Raw genomic sequence first — 21,489 nt, 5'->3', positions numbered from 1 at the left:
ATCATGTAGCGGTTTTCATGTAGCCATTTTCAAAATTGTGTAGCTGTTTTCGTGTAGCCATTGTTGTTTTCAAAGTCATGTAGCCATGACTGACTGGTGCCAAGGCAGTCAGGGAAGTGTCTCAGAGCCAATTGAAGAGCACGACATCTCCCCGACTGGTAAAATGAACCAACTAACACGATGGCAGGTTGTAATTAGAGCCTGAAGCAGCCTGTTACTGTACTATTATTTACCCTGTGTTTAACACCTGGGAAGTACAGTTGCTCTTCTCTGCTATTTGTGCTGTTGAAACCTGGTTGAAAGGCCTGTTAACGTCCACTTCCTACAGTTTACATATCAGCCCTTTTGCATGTCACACATTGGCTTTAAATAGCGGATGTTGACTAGCTTGTTGTATTGGTTAGAAATTAGAACCCTAGGATTGACATGCCGTCTCCTACACAATTGCAGGTGCACACACACACACACACACACACACACACACACACACACACACACACACACACACACACACACACACACACACACACGCTTCCTATCTGAAGTCCATCTCATCTGTGGTTGTAACCCTATATTGAACCTTAGGAATCGGTTAACAAGGCTAGGTTTTCAAGCCTTTGTCTTGCCACTGACGCTGCTGTTCAAAGGCGGGGTCAGTAAAGTGTGTGTGCGTGCGTGTGCGTGCGACGCTTTATTTGCCATTGTTCAGTTGCCAAGAGACACACTGTTCCAGCCAAATTTCCACCAGCAACATTTCCCCTTTGAGAACACTGAATCAAGTTTTACATTGTACTTTACACCTCTTCAGTTTGGGGACTTCAGTAAATCTGAAGGCTTCAATACAATGTCTGGTCACAGTGAACTGTTGCCTGCTGAAAATAAATAAATGTGAATGTTCGGTTACCTGCTGAGTCTCTAAATCACATTGTGTAGCAGCCTAGGCATGTCTGAGTTACTGACATTTGGGAGTGGGGCTGAATTAAAATTGGACAAAGTTCCCAGCAGCAGTTTTATTATAAAGCAGAAAGTAGGCCTAGCAACAGAAATAAGTTATCGAAATTATCGTCATGGGAAAAATACGTCGATAACAGCTTCAGAATTTGGATGTTGATACATTTTCGATTAATCGTCCAGCCCTAGTAGAAACTGCCGCTACAGTGCCGTTACAGTATTTTCCAGGCTGCAAATACAGTCCATAGACTCCAAGAGTGCAGATGCAGAAGACCCGGAAACACTGACCAATCAGAGCAGACTGGGCTTTTCGGGAGGGAGGCTTAAAGAGACAGACGCTAAAACAAAGCATTTCAGACATAAAGTGAATACAGGTATATTTAGAAAGAACATTAAAGCATGTAAACATGTTCTAGTATAAACCTGAAATGTATGAACCTGAAAATTAGCATAATATGGGAAGTTTAATTTGAATGGAAAGTCATTTAAATCTATTCCAATAAGGGATTTTGATGACCAATAATGCTAGTTTTGCATAAATTGGGCTGACGCTGAATGAGTAAAAACTTGTAATGCTTCTTGGGAAAGCTGTACATCTCCTACAAGTCTGATTGCTGTGTTGGTAGGCATCATTTAATAAGCAGGAAACCAGAGGAAACCTTCTCCCAGAGCACAAGATGTGTAACTTATATCAGCACTTGAGCTGCGGCTGCTTGTTTAGTCCTGACCGGATTAAAGTGGCTGAAACCTGATCCATTGCTCTGGGATTGACTAGAACGGCTGCCAGGGCACAGCAGAGCGCAGAGCTCCTTTCAGTGCAGCGATGGTGACTAATAACATACGGCGGTGCTGATTTGCTGACACACACGCACAGCAGCAGCAACAGACCTGATGCAGAGCTGTACAGCGTAGCGTCACTGCTCAGAGAGAGAGAGAGAGAGAGAGAGCGAGCGGGGGAGGAAAAAAGGGGTATCATGCTGCTGCATCGTTTCCAATGCGGGGTGTGTCCCTCCGTTGGCAGCTTGACTGTCCCTCTGCCCTCCTTTTTGATCTGCTCCTCCTCCTTGTCTTCTCGCTCCTGGGTGTCTTGTTGCCAGGAGTGATCCCCCCCAGGAGCGGTGATGACGCTAGGCTAAGGTTTTTGGAAACAAACCCCCACCGGAGGACTGGCCGCCTGTAAGGAACAGCAGCGTTCATGGTGAGTGAGCATTTGCACTGCGAGGACAAGCGGGCGAGCTCGGTGACCCACTGTCTCTCTCCCCTTGTCTGGCAGAACCAGAGGGCATTGGTCGTCGGAGCGTGAAAGAGACGCAGCAGAGGACGAGAATGGCTCGGGTTTCACATAAAAGCCTCTTTCAGCTTGTCGAGCTCTGCGCTTCGTAGTGGGAAGCGGGCTGACGGTCAGGATGTCTCTAGAAAGATGAAAATGTATTCGTTTCCAGAATGTGTTGATGGACTGAATGTCCACCCAGGAAGGGGACCCATCTTCATTGTATGTAACTCGGCATAAAGCCTTCACTTTAGTACAACAAAAGCACGTGCAGCGGCGACTTTTTATTTTGGCTTTATGGAGCATGTCGAGGGATATCCTCCTGCTGTTGTCACTGATGCAATCAGGGGACTCTGTTTATTTCCGCTTTCCAGTAAAACATGCTTGCATTTAAAAAAAAAAAACGCTGGATTGTATCTGAGCGTTTGGTGCCAGTGCTCATGATTCCATCTGTTTGTCTGGATATTGTACTTTTTCTTCAATGTGTCTCAACAAAGCTACCAGATCTTTGCAGCCTTACCAACAGACTCCTCAGCTCCCCTGTGGTAACTACATTATCATTCAGCGGTCTGTGTGTCGGCTGCTGTGTGCCAAGAATACTACAAATTTAAATCAGTGTTTGAAATAGATTTATATATTACCTAAAAAATATTGTATCAGCTCTCTTCATTTACAGTTTTCTGTTACTATGAATAACCAGATATAACTGAGTGACTAAAGCATTTGCACACTCTGTATTAAGTGGATTTGGTTGATTAAGTTAATTTCTCAAATGATATGTGTAAAATTTGACAGTGTCAGAAGTTTAGGAGTAAAATCCCACAATTGGACTCCTGCAATGACCCACATTCACAAGTCAACCAGTCCGAATCTGCCTCAAGCAGTTTCCAGTTAAAAGCGGTGTGCTGGGCATGTAGTGAAACCACAGCAACTCGACATCATCTTCGGAGTGCTGCTTCCTAGCTTCTATAGTTTTAAAGCATAAAGGCCATTAGCAGCCAGCCAGCCAGTGCAGCCAGCCAGCCAGCCAGTGCAGCCAGCCAGCCAGCCAGTGCAGCCAGAGAGCTCTTCACACCACTACCAGGAAATTTGAGGGCAACTGATAGTACGGCTGTGCAATTAATCAAATGTTGAATCGTGCTTATGATTTTGGCTCCTAACGATCACAAAAACAGAGTAATCGAGAAAAATTATTGTTTTTGCACATTACCTTTTGCTAGTAATCTCTTATTTTGTCAGGCAAAGTATGTAGGAAAATGTCAGTTAAAGTTTTTTTTTATTCAATAATTGCAACATCTTTTTAAAAGTCAATTAGTAATCATGTTCAATAATCGTGATTTCAATATTGACCCAAAAAATTGTGATTATGATTTTTTTTATTTTTTATTTTTCATACTCTAGCAGCCCTAACTGAAAGCCAGCGTGACAGAACTGGTTGCCGTGGAGGCAGGTTATAGGATACAGTTGCTATTCCAGCAGCTAAAAGCTACTATCCCATATACAGAAAGAGTTAAGTTCCACCCTAGAAGTGAGGGGATAGGAGTTTCTTACCATGGTTGAAAAATATAGAACATAGTAAGTTTTTGGGAAAGTTAACCGTGTGAACTGTTTTGCAGAATATATGCATGCATTCATTCTGTCGAGTAGATCCGGCCGCCGCTAAATTAAAGGGAGAATTTCACAGATATTACACATTAAAGTCTGTTTACAGGTCTACGGAAGTACTAATGCATAGTGGAAAAAGGTGTACAGTATAAAGCCTTTTGTGTTTGTGGCTCCAGAGGGAACTGTGTGATGAACTTGATACTCATCTTAAGTGCTGATTCCCCAGTAGGACTAGTTGTTGAGAGCTAGAGGAATGTACAGTAATGTGGTTAGCCCTTACTGGAGTTTGCTGTAGCACCGTCATTCAATTGTTATTTCATTAGTTATTATTTTACCTAATCATTATAGGTCGTTTTCAAACTCACATGATACTTTTACACCACTCCTTTCACTATCTGCACCGTACGTTTTCTCACGTACATACCTTCCCTTCCATACACACCTCTCAGGACAGCTTCTCATGCGTCCTGTCTTGTGTTTCACCTTGTTGGTAGCACCTGCATTGCTGCTGCACAGAGCCAAAATGCTCCTTCCCTCCCAATCTACCTCCCTCTTATTTTCCTCCCCCTCCCTCTTTCTGCAGCCTCCATGTAGTCTTCTCAGGACCAAAACTCTGGCTAACCCTTTTCATCGACCTGCAGTTGTTCCTTCGGGTACACACCGCAAGCAGCAGTACGTGCATGTTACCTGTTCATTAAAGCACAAAGCAATATTGACTAAAGGCAAACCTGACCAGCCATATACATAAGGCAAATATTGTTTTGTGAATCTGTATTTTTTGCTTCACCTATAAATGAAAAGGTTTAGATCATCTGGTTAAACTGGGGATTTGTTTACTACCTTTTATGAGCCCAATTTCACTAAAACTGATGAACAAATGATGGACAAAACTACAAAAATAAGTGTTTAAATGTTGAGATAAACTGTCAGTCATTAGTTCTTATTCTTATATCATTACCTCCTCTCCTCTCTTGAATAAACCGTGCAAGCTTAGTGTCCTGTTAGTGAACAACGTGTTAGCTTTCTGGCTAACTGACCATAAACAAGCTACCTATAGGGCTATTGTGACTGACTAGTGCTAGCATGTCCCCAGCTCACTAGCTTGATAGAGGTTAGCTTGCCAGCTACAGTAGTTAAACTACTGGCACCACAAGTAGTCAATAAGTCGCAACGCTTCTATGGGATTGAGGGAAGTATAGAGCAGTTGGAAAAAGTGAGGATATGGACATGAGAATGCTGACTCAGCCTGTGTGTAGCGCTCCACTCTCTTCTAAAATTTCCCTCGGGATGAATAAAGTATCTATCTATCTATCTATCTATCTATCTATCTATCTATCTATCTATCTCTCATCCCAATGCTGAGTGCAGTTACCCATGAATCACCTCTATAGCACTCCTAACTTCCAGCCTCACTTTTCCTCCATCATTGCCCTCATTTGTTTGTCTTCTGTGTCAACTGCTCTCCCTTAATGCCCTATCCTATCGAGATGTTTTAGGCATTCTACTCAAAGGCAGCTTATTTGGACCTGAGTAGCTTCCCTGCTGTGTGCAAATAAGATGCTGCTATCACTTTGAAATGTGGCCACCTTCATCATAGCGAGATAAGAGAAGTACTTTGTGTTGACTTCCCCCTTTTTAAAGCTTGATTCTCTGCATTCTTTGCTTTTTTAAGTTTTTCAGCTATTTAATTCACTCTTTTTTTATGGTTCTTTGAAAGGAGTTGGATGAGAAGCTTAATGCCAATCTCAGATCTCTGTCCGTTAGATACAAAGAATGTCCTGCACCTGCCCACCGTAAAGCCACAACTTGTCGTTTTTAAACTTTGGTTTTTGTACTGATGGACAAACTTGAATATACCATGTTAATTAATAAGCTTAATGTGTTGTTTTTCTTCCTTTTGGACAGAGTCAGCCAGGCTAGCTGTTTTTCCCTTTCATCCAGTTTTTATACTAAGCTAAGCTAATTGTCTCCTAGCTTTACAGAGTTTGGACTTTTAATGTACCACAAGTCTTAGCCAGAAAGAAAATTAGTGTATGTTCTACATGTCAGACTATTCCTTAAAACTAAGAGACCTGCTCAACATCCGAATGTTAGCATTGTCATTGTGAGCATGTTAGCACACTGACGTTAACATTTAGCTCAAAGCGCCATAGTGCGTAAGTACAGCCTCACAGAGCTTCTAGCATGGCTGCAGACTTTTGTTACTGCTTTTTGGCATTTCTATTGGTCTTGTAAAGAACTTAGCTTTCTGGTAGACACTCTAGGCCAGATGTACTAACACATTTGTGCCCACTTCAGGCATATTTGTTTGGCAACGTGCGAACAGCATTCAAATTCCATTCCAGCAGTTGTTAAACTCCTCGCTACATTACAAATATTGGCATCAGGATCATTTCAAACAGTCATAGCATCAGCAGTGATCCATGATGGAAAAATGTGCGCAATTTACGGTATAGTGGGTGGGAAAAGGCGGCGAATAGCAGTTGAAATCTGGATGTGCGGCAGGTTTGGTAAACTCGACGCCATACATTACAAATATGGCATCACTATACATTCTCAAATTACATACATACATGGCCCCCCCCTGAGTAAACTAAGGTTATGGTTATTAGTTATTGATGGTGGCTTTACATCTTTTTATGTTTCTCCTCTTACTTTTGCCCTCCTGAAACTGATTCAATTACTTATTATTTGTCCCCCAGGCTCTGGAACAATGGACAGGAACCCAAAGACAGATTAATAACATGAGCTGCGACACGAACAGTCGCGCATGCACACTCGCATACACTCCTATTGTAGGAATAGATTTTCCTGTCTGTAATGTGGCCTGTGCTGATCGATGTGAATGTCCCTGGGGCAGCACTGTGTTAAGCTTATTGCTTTCCAGCCTCAGCCTGCATTATTAACCAGCCCAACACACACTGGAGGCCATTTTGGTGTGTGTGTGTGTGTGTGTGTGTGTGTGTGTGTGTGTGTGTGTGTGTGTGTGTGTGTGTGTGTGTGTGTGTGTGTGTGTGTGTGTGTGTGTGTGTGTGTGTGTGTGTGTGTGTGTGTGTGTGTGTGTGTGTGTGTGTGTGTGTGTGTGTGTGTGTGTGTGTGTGTGTGTGTGTGTTGCACTTGCCCTATTTACAGTAGCTTCCTAATGAACTAGTTAGACAATGTAGTATCTTCCAACGGTTTCCTCTGAAGGTCTTCCCTGAACTATTTGTGTTTTATCAGCATCTAATTCTGGATTTAAGCTCAGAGCTGCTACCAAACACATCACCTGTCAATCAGCTGATAGTTGGCCTTGTGGTAAACTGCTCTTTGGCTGTAACAGACTGAGAGTCACATGGCCTTCTCTTTCTATAGGCCTGTATCATACTCCCGGTGGTGGAGCAGAAACCGCACACTCCTTAGACTCCAGCTGACAAATGCTCTGAGGCCAAAAGAGCGTTGTCACACGGTTGTCAAGACATTCCTCAGGGTGACTTAATGTACACATAAAGTCCCGTCTCGTTATTTTTCAACTCTTATTTTCCTCTTCCTAACCATTAAAGCCTAGCAGTCTGTGTCGTACCTGTGTCGTATTAGTTTTGATGTCAGCTGTGGCCCTTGTGGCACTTTTCTTTGGAGCCGCGTTCATTCTTTCACGTTGAATATAGAGCAACTAATCCACCAATTCTCCCTTTTCGTGTGAGTGTTTAAATGTTGCAGGACTCTCATGAAAAGAAAAAGAACTTGGTTTCCCTGTAACGCTGTTGTAATTCAAACTAGTTTCTGTGTCTGAATGTGCGTTTGTGTTGCCAGGAATATGAAACAAAGAGTGGCAGAGCTGGACCTGGCAACCCGACATCTCCCAGGCACAGTGTGAGGAAGAACCTGGACTTTGAGCCCCTCTCCACCACCGCACTTATACTGGAGGACAGGCCTGCGTATGTAAACGCACACACACACTGTCTGTCTTCAGTCTTCGGGATATTTAGACTATCCCACATTTTTCGTTCTCTCTCACTGCCAGTGGAGTTTACTTATCGGACAGTAAAGCAAGTCAGTTGTCTTCCTATCTTCATCTTCCCGTCATTCCTTCTTTATCAGTCCTCCTTCCTCTGTCATTACACTCCATTCAGTATTGTTCCAGCTCTCCCTGTGTCCCTGTTTGTATCACAGGCGGTGAAAGAGAAGTGCTGCTGAAAGTTTAATGGCCCTCCTCAGACTGGCTCCATTACCCTGCTTTTTATTTTAGCATTTTTTTTCATTTTGTTAACATGCATACAGGCATACAGACTGACCAGACATATGCTGGACAAGATTAGCACTTCTGTTCTGAGAACATGGTGAATGAAAACAAAAGTATAATTTAGCCTGATTTCCTGTGTTAAACACAAGGAAGTTTATTCACCATGACTGGCAAAACTGTGAGTCCAGCCACTGCATGCAACCTCCCACCTCTTTTCCTTCTTTACTGTCACCCCCTACTGGTAAAAAAAGAAAGAAAGAAAAGTGCACATACTTTATATTTAAAAGTGCTAGTGTTATTGGCTTAGTCAAATTGGAGTGCACCGTGTATCTGTACTTGTAGAATAGAAGAAGAGTACTTAATTTAGGTGTAATTAGCTTTGGAAAGAACAAGCACTGGAATCATGTGTCATTCATACACGACCCAAGTATTCCACACTGAGATTTAGCATGCTGAAGCAGAAAACCCTCTAGAATCACATGAACCTCTACTGACCCAATACAACATTTCATTGTAAGAAGAGTAAAAGTAGATCCTATTTGCAGTAAATAAACAAGTACTAAAATTCCTTTCTGTCACCTAAATTCAGAGCATGAGCATGTTATAAAATGACAAAGGCAAAGACATTTTTTTTTTAAACTAGTATTTCCGTTTGACAAAGTTCTATGTTGTCTAGTAGCTGTTCTGGAGCTTTCACTCATGTGACATGATCTTCAACAGCACTAATGGCCCAGTTTTCTTACAATGTGTATTATGATCTGAGCACATTAGGGTTGCGAGATGAATGAAAGCTCCAGAAAAGCTACCAAATGGACCTTGAGGACTGTTATACCACACGAGCTTGCTCAACATGAATAATGCAGGCAACACATAGTTGCTAATCCATTTCCTTGTGTTTGATGTATGTGTGTTACAGCAATCTGCCTGCCAAGCCAGCCGAGGAGGCACAGAAACACAGACAGCAGTATGAAGAGATGGTGGCCCAGGCCAAGAAGAGAGGTGAGGTCATTCGACAAAGTAATCGCGGTTCCTTACTGAACCGACTCTGAATCTAGAGTCCCTTTCACACATGCACTGCAAACCTAAAATGATTTAGACAATAACCCGGCAGAGCTGTATGTGACAACGCAAATGTCAGAATCAGTTGGATCAGACATCAAGCCCAGGGCCCAAGCCCCCTCAGTTACCCTGCCAGCTCCCTGGTAAAAAGTTGTGTGTTCTCCGATTGCGCCCAAAGTGTGAGAATTCACAGCGAGCGAGTGGGCGTGTTGATGACATTTCATGCGCAAACATCCAAGGGTGAAGAAGAAGGGTCGCTTACACGAAGACGCAAACAAAAATGGCTAACTGAAGAGTAACACTTTCTGTCGGGAAGGCTGAAGCCAAAGTCTTCAGACAACGTCAAGATACAGACAAGATACTCGTTGTTGTTCATGATCAACTTACGAAGTGTAAACCGCGTCAGGTCGTGCCACTTGGCTCTACCCAGCGCCACCCCTCGCCACAACCACAACAAAGTATTTCCAGTAGGTGAGAACGCGTCTTGACACAGACGATATCCGCTACATGTGACAAAGGGAAACTGCGGACTATGTCGGGACCGGATTCTGCTGGCATTGTCCGGAGTTTATACGTGAAAACGACTTGCTGTACTTTCCACGTCTTCTATTCACCTTCCCTCTGTCTTGTATGGTGACCACCTCTCTCCACACTTCTGTCTGTAGAGTTGAAGGAGGCTCAGAAGAGAAGGAAGCAGCTGGAGGATCGGTGTAAGCTTGAGGAAAGCATCGGCACAGCCGCCCAGATCTGGAACCAAGAGATCTTACCTAACTGGAGTACAACGTGAGTACAAACGACTGAGTTTAGAATGAAAGAAATACTCCCAAGTATTTTTCTCTGGAAGCTTTGTAATTGTAGCTTGATTTTTAAAACCTGAATTTAATCAAAGAAGTCTGTAATTGTCGCAAAAAAGATTCTTAACTGTTTTGGGTTATTTATTTTTTTATACTGGACCTGGACTTTTCCACTAAAATATCAAACTTAAATCATCACATTTGTCGATTACCCCTTGCAAAACAGTGACGTGTAGCATGTGCAGCTTTGTGTTAATAATACCCCACCACTGCCTGATACATTGGCAGGAATTTATACACCATCAATGCCGGATACTGATCAATTTATGACTAGCACTAAAAAATCTTGGCAAACGTATGAGGATGTTATCACCCTGATGGCACCATTTTAAGTGCCTGTACATCTTAGTGTAGGTTTTTTTTTTTTTTTTTAAACCTACTTTTTTAAAAGTATATGTTGGCATACAGTTAGCACTGGATGGCCAAGCGCACAGTTTATTATATGAAATGAATGTTCAAGTGCGTTGCCCTGAGCATAACATTTATTCATATCTCAGTCATCCATTAAGTCATCTGTAAAATAAGATATTAGGAGCTTAAGGCCGACATGGGGAACACTAATTGCCTGTCTTCTTTACAGTGCATCAAAACATAACACGGCCATTTTGGCATTCATTGTGATGTCACCGTCGGCAGCACATGGGGAGCATATACCGGACGGCTGCTGTAGACGAGCACTGCAGAGAAAGGACATTGTATGCAAACATAGTGATTTCATTATTAGATTAACAAAACACAACCGGTTTTACGAGCTCAGCTGGCACATATTCATTCCTGCGTGTTGATTTGAATTGATATCAATGTCAGTGCCTCTTTCATACAGCCATGTATTATTGCAAATAAGTATCACCACTCCTACAGTACATGTGTAATACCTTGGACTAAGATTAGTACTTATTGTGGCCAGGTTGTTTCAGTGGGTAGAACAGGCGCACATACACTGAGAGGTTTACGCCTCGACGCAGAGGTCCAGGGTTCGAATCTGACCTGTGACGATTTCCTGCAAGTCAGTAACCGTTCCACCTCGTCGCCAATCCAAGCCAATAAATCCCTGCTCTTACTTTTCGCCACTGTTGTTCTTTCTCCAAAGTATTTTCTGTATTTTTTTAACTTCTGCATCGTTGATTTTCAACCGCAGAGTAACGTCAGACAGTCTGCTTCCTGTTTACACCGGCGCGCACATGCCCAGTGTGTACAAATGGTCATGTGATACAGTATGCGTTGTCAGACGTGTTAATATGGACAGAGATTAGTTTCTGCTACTGGAGCTAAAACCCCTGTGTGGACGGAGATCGTTTTTGTTTCAAAATGCCGTTTTAAAAAAATGCAAACGTAGCAGTGTGTACGTAGCCTTTACGTAGAACCAGTGACGGGAGTAGTGGAAGGAATGACCGCCACCTTGTCACTCTGCTCAGTAAACGATGGTTTCCTCTATGGAACCCAGTTATTAAGCAGCCCCCCTGGTGTCCTTTCAACATGTAACCCACATTTCACCTTCCTCCAGGTGTACATCTCGACGAGTGAGAGACCTCTGGTGGCAGGGCATCCCCCCCAGTGTGAGAGGCAAAGTGTGGAGCCTGGCTGTGGGCAACGAGCTTAACATCACACACGGTACACTCATGAGTGTGTTATTGATGGCTCATTATTGCCGTAACTGTACTTAACCTGTGAGTGACTGTCATGTCCTGAGCTGCACGTTTACCTGACTGCTCTATGTTCATCACTTCAAAACACACCAGTATGCACACACACACACACACACACACACACACACACACACACACACACACACACACACACACAGATGGGTGTAGCACTTTGTATCCGTGTTAATTTAATAAGGCAGTGAGATATTTAGAATAGGAAGGGAGAGTGTGTGCATTAAGGAGCATGGTTCAATGATTCCCCCAGTACAAGAGGGAACAAGTAGCATTTCAATGAGTTCTCAATTCTGGATGGAGATTATACACACACACACACACACACACACACACAGCCACACAGCCACACACAGCAAATTAATTCTCCCCATGCTGCTTGGTGCTACAGGCTGCTTGGAGATAAGAGCTCGCTGACTGCTGAGCTCGTCCACTCAGCCTTTTTAAATGGAGCACAGTCCTGTGCATTATCGCTCCACACACACACACACACACACACACACACACACACACACACAGCTCAGTCACCTTCAAAGATGTCCATCTTTTCATAAGTAGCAGCTCAGTGACGGTATTCCATTACTGCTGCTAATGCTTATACTAGCATCTCTACTGTTGCTAAGTCTGCTACTTCTAGTGGTACTGTGGTTATTACTGCTAGTACTTCCATTACTGCTACAGTACTGCCAGCCTACTACTTCCTCTACTACTTCTAATGCAAATGAAAAGCTAAACTCTTGGATACGACTGCTCGGTGGTGGGGATTATTACTACTACCTTTTGGGACAGAACTGTAGCGAGTTAGGGGTGAATTCTAAACACACCGACATGATACACATATTTTTTCGATTCAGTGCGACTCGTGCTTCCTGAGGATGTCCCCTCTATTGTCTCTGATTTCCATCGCAAGTAAACGTCCATGAATCTGCGTAGAAATCCTAGACGAAAGGCAGCCCATGTTACTCCAGAACTTGCCTGAAAGTCATCGTGTTTTTAAGTTTTCTTCACTATCAAAGGAAGTCAGTGAGACTTGGGTATGTTGTAAACAGGAACTGCTAATGACTGTTTCAGCATGATTTCAATGGTGCCACTTTGCCAAAATGTAAATGTTGCCTTTTTAATTATAGGAACTGTAGCTCCAAAACTTAGAGCCGGATTATCCCCAAAATGGAAGTAAGACAAAGAATAATACTATGAGTGAGAACATCTTTTTCTTTCTTTTTTTCTGTTCCATCAACATAAAAGGATTTTTGGAATCTGTGACTCAATTCAGAATCGTGAAAGATTAGAATCATATCCTAATAAAAGTACAGCTTAATCACGTGTGTAAATATATACTATGTATCTTTACAGTAGACTGCTGTTCTCCTCTTGCTCATTGCAAGTCTGTTAAGCATGGCCAGTGGTTGCCAGTTGCAGTTATTATATGAATCTGCCGGTGCTGTGTACTGTCAGGGCCACCGGTGCAGAGCTCCATGTCATGTCTCAGAAAGGTTATTTCATCGATCCAGCATCTCATCACTAGAGGGCAGCCACAGATCAAAGCCCAGGCTGGGAGATTCCGCAAACCCCAACAAAATAAATGTCTCCTGAGAATGGAGGGAGAGCTCCTTACTGTAATCCCCTTCAGTGTTACCGCTGGAGAGGAACGTGAAGAGCTGAATCCTTTTATTATCACCTGAAGTGGTTTCGGTCCAGTCATCATGTTCTCCACTCAGTGTGTTCTCTCATATTGATTGTGCTGTGATGTGTCCCCTGCAGAGCTGTATAGCATCTGTCTGTCCCGGGCAAAAGAGAAGTGGAGCACCACGCCAGCACCTTCCTTAGAGACTGAAGCGGAAGGTACGGACACAATAGAAAGTCTTCAGGGCTTGTTTCTATATTGTTGGCCATATTGACTCCCAAAGCGATGTGACTGCAGTCATCTTGGCTGAACAAGTTACTGATTTCCTTTTGTGTTTCTTAATGTCTTGCGATGTCTTCCAGATGCTGGTTCGTCAAACCGGGAGTCGAGCCTGGAGCTGATCAAGCTGGACATTTCAAGAACCTTCCCCCAACTGTGTATCTTCCAGCAGGTCAGTGAGAGGAGCTCAGCCATACTTACTGTATGTGTAAATTGTACAAAAAATGTTTGTGTGTGTGTGTGTGTTCTCCATTGACTTCATGATTTCTTTGTCTATCATCAGGGCGGGCCATATCATGATGTGCTGCACAGCATTCTGGGAGCATACACTTGTTACCGGCCAGACGTTGGCTACGTAAGTCCCACACACATAACATCCTGCTGTGATACATATGCACATTTGGTACTTTATCTTTTTTTAAAGCCACTTTGTCTACTGCATCTTTTTAAGAGTTGCTTAGCCTCACAAGTGTATAAACCTACAGTGCTAAGTGAATACACCCATGCTAAAGTTGACTAAAAAGAGGAATAAAAAAAATCATCTTTTGGAAATTGATCTTAATGCCTTAATTAAAAAAAAAATAGGAAAAATCCAACCTTTTAAGGACACCAATTTTATTTGTGAATGAATAATGTATCGTAAATAAATAAATGTTCTTAATACAAGGGGCATAATTATACACACCCCTATGTTAAATTCCTATAGAGGCAGGCAGATTTTTATTTTTAAAGGCCAGTTATTTCATGGATCCAGGATAGTATGCTTCCCTTGGCCTTTGGAATTTAAATAGTCCCACATCATCACATAGCCTTCACCATACCTAGAGATTGGAATGGGGTACTGTACTTTCCATAAGATCATCTCTCTATGCAAATCAAACCAGCTATTAGGCTAACTGAAATAAAACCATGCCAATCTCTAGGTATGGTGAAGGCTATGTGATGATGTGGGGCTATTTGAATTCCAAATGCCAAGGGAACTTTATCAGGAAGCATAGTATCCTGGATCCATGAAATAACTGGCCTTTAAAAATAAACATTTGCCTGCCTCTATAGGAATTTAACATAGGGGTGTCTATACTTATATACTTATATATTTATTTTTATTCTTCTCTTTAGTAAACTTTAGCATGGGTGTATTCACTTATGCTTAGCACTGAGTAAGGGTTGACCCTCAACACTCAGCCTCTAAACTAATCTAGAAGTAGAATAACACACAAGGGACATTTTTTGTCAGTATTTATGTTCTTTATTCTGTTTTAAATTAGATATTGTCAGGTAGGTATACATTTTTAATTGCCGTTATTAATAACAAATCACATGCCCATGACTGAACTACGGTCAGTGACAGATTCACGGTGATGGTTGTGGTCAATTTCTCTGAATTTCCACATCATCGGTGTCCAGCATGAAACTCTCATTAGCCAGTGGTATGAAATACGTGTTGGATGTTCTTTGATGCCGCGCTCTGGCATTGAACCCGTGTTTGCACTACAGTCTATTTCTTTAAAGCCACATGGTGCTCAGCATGTGAGCAGAGGCTGCGGTTTGCCCCGCTCGCTGCTCCTCACTGCAGTCCCACGCTGTGTATGCATAGGTAGAAATGACTGTGACTTCCTGCACTGACCCCAACCCATCTCAAACACACACACACACACACACACACACACACACACACACACACACACACAGGTTTTGGTTCTCTGCAGCTGTCTGCGTCAGCACTTCGTCTCGCTTTCCATCTTAAATTTATCAGCAGTGAAAATGAGGGCGTAGGGCAAAATTCAGCTTTAGCAGGGGTGTGAACTTGCCGCCAGTGTCTCTTCTCTGCCCTCGCTTTCAAAAAATGTCAAGGTGTACGCTTCATAAGCCCACAGTAAGACCACGGTTTTTTTTTTCCGTGTTGTGTTTAGGTGCAGGGAATGTCGTTCATCGCAGCAGTGTTGATCCTGAACCTGGACACAGCTGATGCCTTCATAGCTTTCGCCAACCTGCTCAACAAGCCCTGTCAGATGGCCTTCTTCAGAGTCGACCACAGCCTTGTCAGTACACACACACACACACACACACACACACAGACACACAGACACACACAGACACTTATGAGTGCCTGCAAGTACACATTACACACATGGCTTTAGAATCATTACAACTCGGTTGCATAATAGATCAGATTGTTTAGGTTTACGGTTTACATATTTGGGAGTGTGAAAGTAAATTCTTGACCTTTTTTTAGAAGCAATATGTATAAGCAGCAAGGTAGTTGTGTGCACACCCCCTCTTAAATTCAGTCACAAACCCAAAGATATTCAGTTTGAAATTGTAGACGACTCAGGAAACAAGCAAATAATCATAATTAAGTTGGAACCAGATTATTTGGTCTTTTTATTTCCTCAAAATTATAAATCGATTAACAAGGAGACTTCCAATGAAGCGTCATAAGGGACCACGGCAGCATAAGACCGAGCTCCTACCAGTCGAGGGCAAAAGTACCCCTCGATACCTTTTTGTTTAGGGAACCTCACAGAATCCCTTTTATTGGCCAAGTGTCCTTGCATACACAAGGAATTTGACTTTGGTAGGTGTTAACTCTATACATTCAACAAATAGACATGTAGCAGTAAACATTCAGTAGACAAATAGTAATATAGACACATACTGTACAATAAAGACAACAATATCCATATAGGCACATATCAACATAATATACAAAAATACAAATGAGACCTAATATCAAGACAAGTACACATGGAGTGGGATGTAAAGTGCAAAAGGCAATAGTGCAAAGTAGTGTGCACGGTGCGTATTGGAACGATACACAGGAACATATGCAACAATAGCTCATTAAAGTGGAGGTGTGAGTGGGTGTGTGAGCGCAGCTTTAATGAAAACCTTCCACACACAGATCTCTGACACATCGCCGCCACAGAAATCACTGGTCCTCTCCCACAGACGGCTCGCTGCCTTGCTTCTTAAACCCAATCCTGTGGTTTCTCTCTGTGTGTGTCACCTCTAAGACCACCTTCTCCTCTCTCTCCGCAGATGTTGACTTACTTTGCTGCATTTGAAGTGTTCTTTGAAGAAAACCTACCAAAGCTCTTTGCACATTTCCAGAAAAACAACTTGACCCCCGATATTTATTTGATCGACTGGTGAGTTTCTGTGTTTATGTTTTGACGGCGTGTGGGTTCCTCCGGTACCTGAACCTCACACTGGTGCACAGGACAAAGAAGCTACAGACTAAAACGCAACGCCATGCTTGAGAAGCAGTGGTGGAATGTAACTAAGTACATCTACTCCAGTACTGTACTTAAGGACAAATGTTGAGCTACTTGTACTTTACTTGAGTCTTTTCTTTTCATGCCACTTTCTCCTTCTACTCCGCTACATTTCAGAGAGAAATATTGGACTTTTTACTCCACTACATTCATCTGTTACAGCTTTAGTTACTAGTTACTTTACAGATTAAGATTTCTGCACATGTAGTTTTATAAAATCTGATGTTTTATTCTAAAGTAAACTAGCCAACAGTATGACGGCCTACAAGTCCAGCGGAGATGATTAGACCATTAAACACACAACTGGTTGGATCCTTTACTCTTTCTACAATGGGAGGATTTTTACTTCTAATACTTTAAGTACATTTTCCTGATGATACTTACATACTTTTACTTGAGGAACATTTTCAATGCAGGGCATTAACTTTGTTTACAGTGTGGTATTAGTACTTTTACGTAAGTAAAGGATCTGAATACTTCTTCCACCACTGTTGAGCAGACGTAGAACTTAAAAAAAAGCTTATGAAATGCTTAGTAATGTGTCTAGATGCAGTTGCAGATGTTTTGTGCATCTGTTTGCATTGAGTGACTGTATCATCTTTTCCGTGTCCCAGGATCTTCACCCTGTACAGCAAGTCTCTGCCGTTGGACCTGGCGTGCCGGGTGTGGGACGTGTTCTGCCGAGACAACGAGGAGTTCCTGTTCCGCACGGGCCTGGGCCTGCTGCGCCTCTACCAGGACGTCCTGACCACCATGGACTTCATCCACATGGCTCAGTTCCTCACGCGCCTGCCCGACCACATCCCCGCCGAGCAGCTCTTCCAGCACATCGCCGCCATCCACATGACCAGCCGCAACAGGAAGTGGGCGCAGGTAGGGTCTTGCCGCTTCACGATACATGGGTGCCGGTTTGATTTGTATTGCGATTTTCATTTATTGTGATTCCAGAAGAATAGAGATTAGTATTGAGATTTTCTGAGATGAATAATAAACTTCTAGAGACCATAGATCAGGAGACATTTCTAGAAACTAGTTGTTTTCTAAGAAGAATGCACATCACGTGTCAGTCAGTCAGTCAGTCAGTCAGTCAGTCAGTCAGTCAGACATTTAGTTCATCTGTAAAGAACAACAACATGGATTTTCTGCTTTCACTCTGTTGATTCGATTGATATTCTCCCCCACCACCCCCACCCTACTGGTTCTTCCTTTCTAACCGTACCTCCCTCCGTCTGCTCAGGTCCTGCAGGCGTTACAGAAAGATCCGGAGCGAGGCAGCCCGGTGCTGAAGCGCTGAGCTGAGATCAGAGGAAAAGCATCACACATTACCAGACTCGAGCAGACCGACCCCCCCACCCCCCCTCCACCCCCCACCCCCCCTCCACCCCCGGGGACGGCCCCATGCACCTGAGAAAAGACGTTTCACTTCAACGGGGGACATATCGGGTCTTAGCCGCTGTGATAAACCTCTTCCCCAGAGCCGTGTCACCGCTTTAACCGGAACCAGCACCCTGGACAGGGGAGGCGGGGGGAGGGGGGGTGGGGTCTGTCGGTGAGACGTGAGCGGTGTGAAAAGGAATACGAGGCCTTATTTATCTCCCACCACCTGCCCTCTGCTCAGAGGCCCAGGCCTGGACTGTGAAGTGGAGCTGGCAGAGGCTGAAGAATGTATCATACACTCCCACCCACGGACCCGCGGGACCCACACAGATACCAGTTACTGCTCGAATCCTCAACTTCGATTTGAAATTCCTCTGCTGTCAGCGCTCTTTCTAGCTACACTTCTGCTCGTCTTCTCTTTAAATGTGGCTATTTCTGCGACAAAAACCATACGTGTGAATCCCCAGTCTCGAAACGGTTTGGGTCAGGGAAAGAAATAGTCAAGTCCTTTTTTAAAAGGCATCTCCAGAGTCCGAATCTGCTGATGTGAGTTTTTAAATATGTTAGGCGGAATCTCAGCTATTTGTTTCTGCACCTTCCCCCCTCAGAACTTCAGTCATTCCTTCATTGTCCTCTGCGTTTGATTCTGTCCTCAGTGTGCTTTTTCCTTGGGGTGTTTCCCAGTTTGGTACAGATCTGTCTCCTGAATCATTCCATGAAGCCAGCCCTCAGTCTCGGAACGGGCTTTTGAGTCTAGAAAACCGGAAATTCCCACAACGTTCCCGCTGAAGACTATATCGGGTGTCTCTGAGAGCGCCGCGTTGCTGCATTTGTTGTGACCCTCTGGAAAGCGGTCATCCGCCGCCTGTAGAAAAAAAAGAGTTTTATAATATATTTATGTCAATCAAACTGGAGTAAATCATGAGGTGAACTGCTGTTAGACACACACGCACCATACAGTGTCAGACAGGGACCCCCCCCCCCTTGCCCTGAACGTCTGAGGTACATTTCAGCTGGTTGGTGTTCCGCTTCTTGGTGCGAGTGTGGCGTCTTTAAAATGTTGTATTTATTTAATATTTATCAGAAGGACACAAACGGGACTTGTTCGAGTCGAATGAAGGGTCGTTGCTGAGCCTCTCCTGCCTGTTTTCTCTCGGCCTTTTTATCTCAAGCAAGAGAGACCGATTCACAGATCGACCGTGGTAGGAAAACCGATGGCACCTTTTTAGTTTTTCAAGTGGCGTTTGCATCGCAGAGTCTGATTTCCGCAGTCAGTGGTCACCTGGCCCTCGGCCGCAACTCACCGGTTACAGCTTTGTGGCCGCTGGTCTGCGTCAGTGACGCTTGTGTTCACGCTGTGGTTAATGTGTCACTTCATCCTGAGCAGTGGGCGGGGCCAGCATTTACAGCACATGTTGGTTGGGGTTTTTTTTTTTTTTGCCCAGCCAAGTTTTGATGAGTTAAGATAGGCTAGACAGTGTTAAGTTAGTAGGCTACACAGCTTTTCTTGATAATCCGATAAAAACAAGTGAAGTACCATCGTACTGTTGATCCCAACTTTTTTGTGAGTTGCACCTTTTGCACAGACTTGTTCATCAAATGAAATAAGTGCAGAAATCTCATCAGCTGTTAATGTCTGAGGAGTTATTAGATGTGTGTTGTGCTGCTGACTTTCCGTTTGTTGGACTTTACCCTGTTCTGTAACATTGGTGATGTGTATTTGCCTCTCGTTCCCACTGAAGCTAGACTAGTGTCTTTGTGTGCCTGGACCACAGCCGAAGTACAACACGTTTAAAAACAGGAAGCGCCTGTCCTCTGTAAATCATCGTCATCGTCATCTCGGCCGGTTCATGCTGCCTGCTAAAAGACGCACTTTCTGTGTGTTTCAGTGTGTGTGCATCAGCTCAGCACCATGCAGCGCACTTTCAGATTACTCAATGCACTCCCCCCCCCCCAACTCCCCCAGTGTGGTGACACACCGCAGGACTCTGCAATAAAGCTTTTTGCACATGACATGTAAGCCTTTGAGTTGTGCCTCGCATCACCACTTTATGTCACCAGCCGCAGGTTTAAACAGGTTGTCTGTTTGTCATCCTTTTGATTTTTTTTTTTTTTTTTTTTTGGTGCTTAAGTAGTGTTAAAGTGTGTGTGTGTGTGTGTGTGTGTGTGTGTTTCATGTGTTTGTGTTAAGTGGCATTTTCAGAATGACATCTGTTAGTTACTGGTTAGTTGTGACATTCAAGGCTGGTCCGTGTTTGAATTGGCCCTCCCAGCTCTACAAACACTACCTGCTCCCCTTCCCAAAACACACACCTACGTCACCGTATGATCCCACCAGAAACTAAATTCAAACTACATATGAATAAAAGCAGTGTAATATGCTAGAATTTCTTGGGTTTTGTTTCTTTTTGCATTGTCTTGTTGTGTTTCTTCTTTAAGAGACCTGTTGTACTGTAGAGGACTGGTGGACATACATGGAGACAGCAGAGGGTTACCATGCAACTTTGTCTCACTTGAACTGTATATAAATAATGGTTTTATTAAAATAAAGAGCTGTACATATTCAACCAGGAACAGTTCCGTGTGTCTTTGTTCACATTTGATGGAAAAGGATGCATTTAACTCCCCTTAACAAACTGCAAATTGCAAGTGAAAGCACATTTCCTCTGGTCACCTCTAAGTAACAGACAAACTAATATGAGAACAGAGTCTTTAAAGGAGCACGCCACCATTTTTTCTTTGTCAATTTTGAAAATATTTGTGCATTTAATATTTTTCTTCAAGTATGTATTAGAGATTTCCAATAATGAAGCTCTTTTTATTTGTATTTTCAGTAATCAAACATATTCATCTTTGCATGTGGACACATTAATTCAGTGTCCCTCCCATAGCCTGTATAATAGAAGTGGACGTAGCCATGGTGACGTCACCCATTGGTTTGTGGTCTCCCATTTATTTATTTTTTCTTTCATTTTTTAATCATTAAATTAGGAGAAAAATGGCATGAAATAAGCTTCTTTAGAATAAACGCCAGGTATTTAAAGCCATTAAGACCCCTCAATTTACATTTAACAGTTTAGTATTTTGAAACTATGTAATGTGTAAAATAGATGCAAGTACAGTTTCGGAGCCTAGAAAAAATACAAAAACTCCCATATCCAACAACCCCTGTGATCTTTATCATTGGCTCAAAATGGCTTCAGTTCCGGATAATGGATCCAGTTGTAGGTGATGAGACCAGGACCAGGCTGAAGGGGAACCTCAGGCCTGAACCACGCTCTCCTGCAGGCTGACCTGTCCCCCCCCCCCCCAATA

The 21,489-nt window shown here is 43.2% G+C and overlaps 1 protein-coding gene across 4 annotated transcripts in view; it reads left to right on the top strand.

Moving 5' to 3' along the window:
- Nucleotides 1–20,748, top strand: part of tbc1d14 (TBC1 domain family, member 14) — a 40,486-nt gene extending 19,738 nt beyond the window's left edge. For 3 of the 4 annotated variants that reach the window (XM_039823420.1, XM_039823419.1, XM_039823422.1), the window contains 11 exons: nt 7,616–7,740; nt 8,962–9,044; nt 9,770–9,887; nt 11,463–11,569; nt 13,378–13,458; nt 13,603–13,691; nt 13,803–13,874; nt 15,433–15,561; nt 16,562–16,671; nt 17,412–17,670; nt 18,035–20,748. In XM_039823420.1, the coding sequence (XP_039679354.1) occupies nt 7,616–7,740; nt 8,962–9,044; nt 9,770–9,887; nt 11,463–11,569; nt 13,378–13,458; nt 13,603–13,691; nt 13,803–13,874; nt 15,433–15,561; nt 16,562–16,671; nt 17,412–17,670; nt 18,035–18,091 (1,230 nt within the window). In that variant the 3' untranslated portion in view covers nt 18,092–20,748. Of the gene's footprint in view, nt 1–1,761; nt 2,150–7,615; nt 7,741–8,961; nt 9,045–9,769; nt 9,888–11,462; nt 11,570–13,377; nt 13,459–13,602; nt 13,692–13,802; nt 13,875–15,432; nt 15,562–16,561; nt 16,672–17,411; nt 17,671–18,034 lie in introns of those variants that run through there. The other variant, XM_039823423.1, reaches the window with a different exon arrangement.
- Nucleotides 20,749–21,489: the final 741 nt, after the last annotated feature.

The sequence above is a fragment of the Perca fluviatilis genome, chromosome 14 (genome assembly GCF_010015445.1).
Source record: "Perca fluviatilis chromosome 14, GENO_Pfluv_1.0, whole genome shotgun sequence".
Taxonomy (NCBI): domain Eukaryota; kingdom Metazoa; phylum Chordata; class Actinopteri; order Perciformes; family Percidae; genus Perca; species Perca fluviatilis.
The sequence above is the reverse complement of the archived record's forward strand: the minus strand, read 5'-3'. Positions and strand labels throughout refer to the sequence as shown.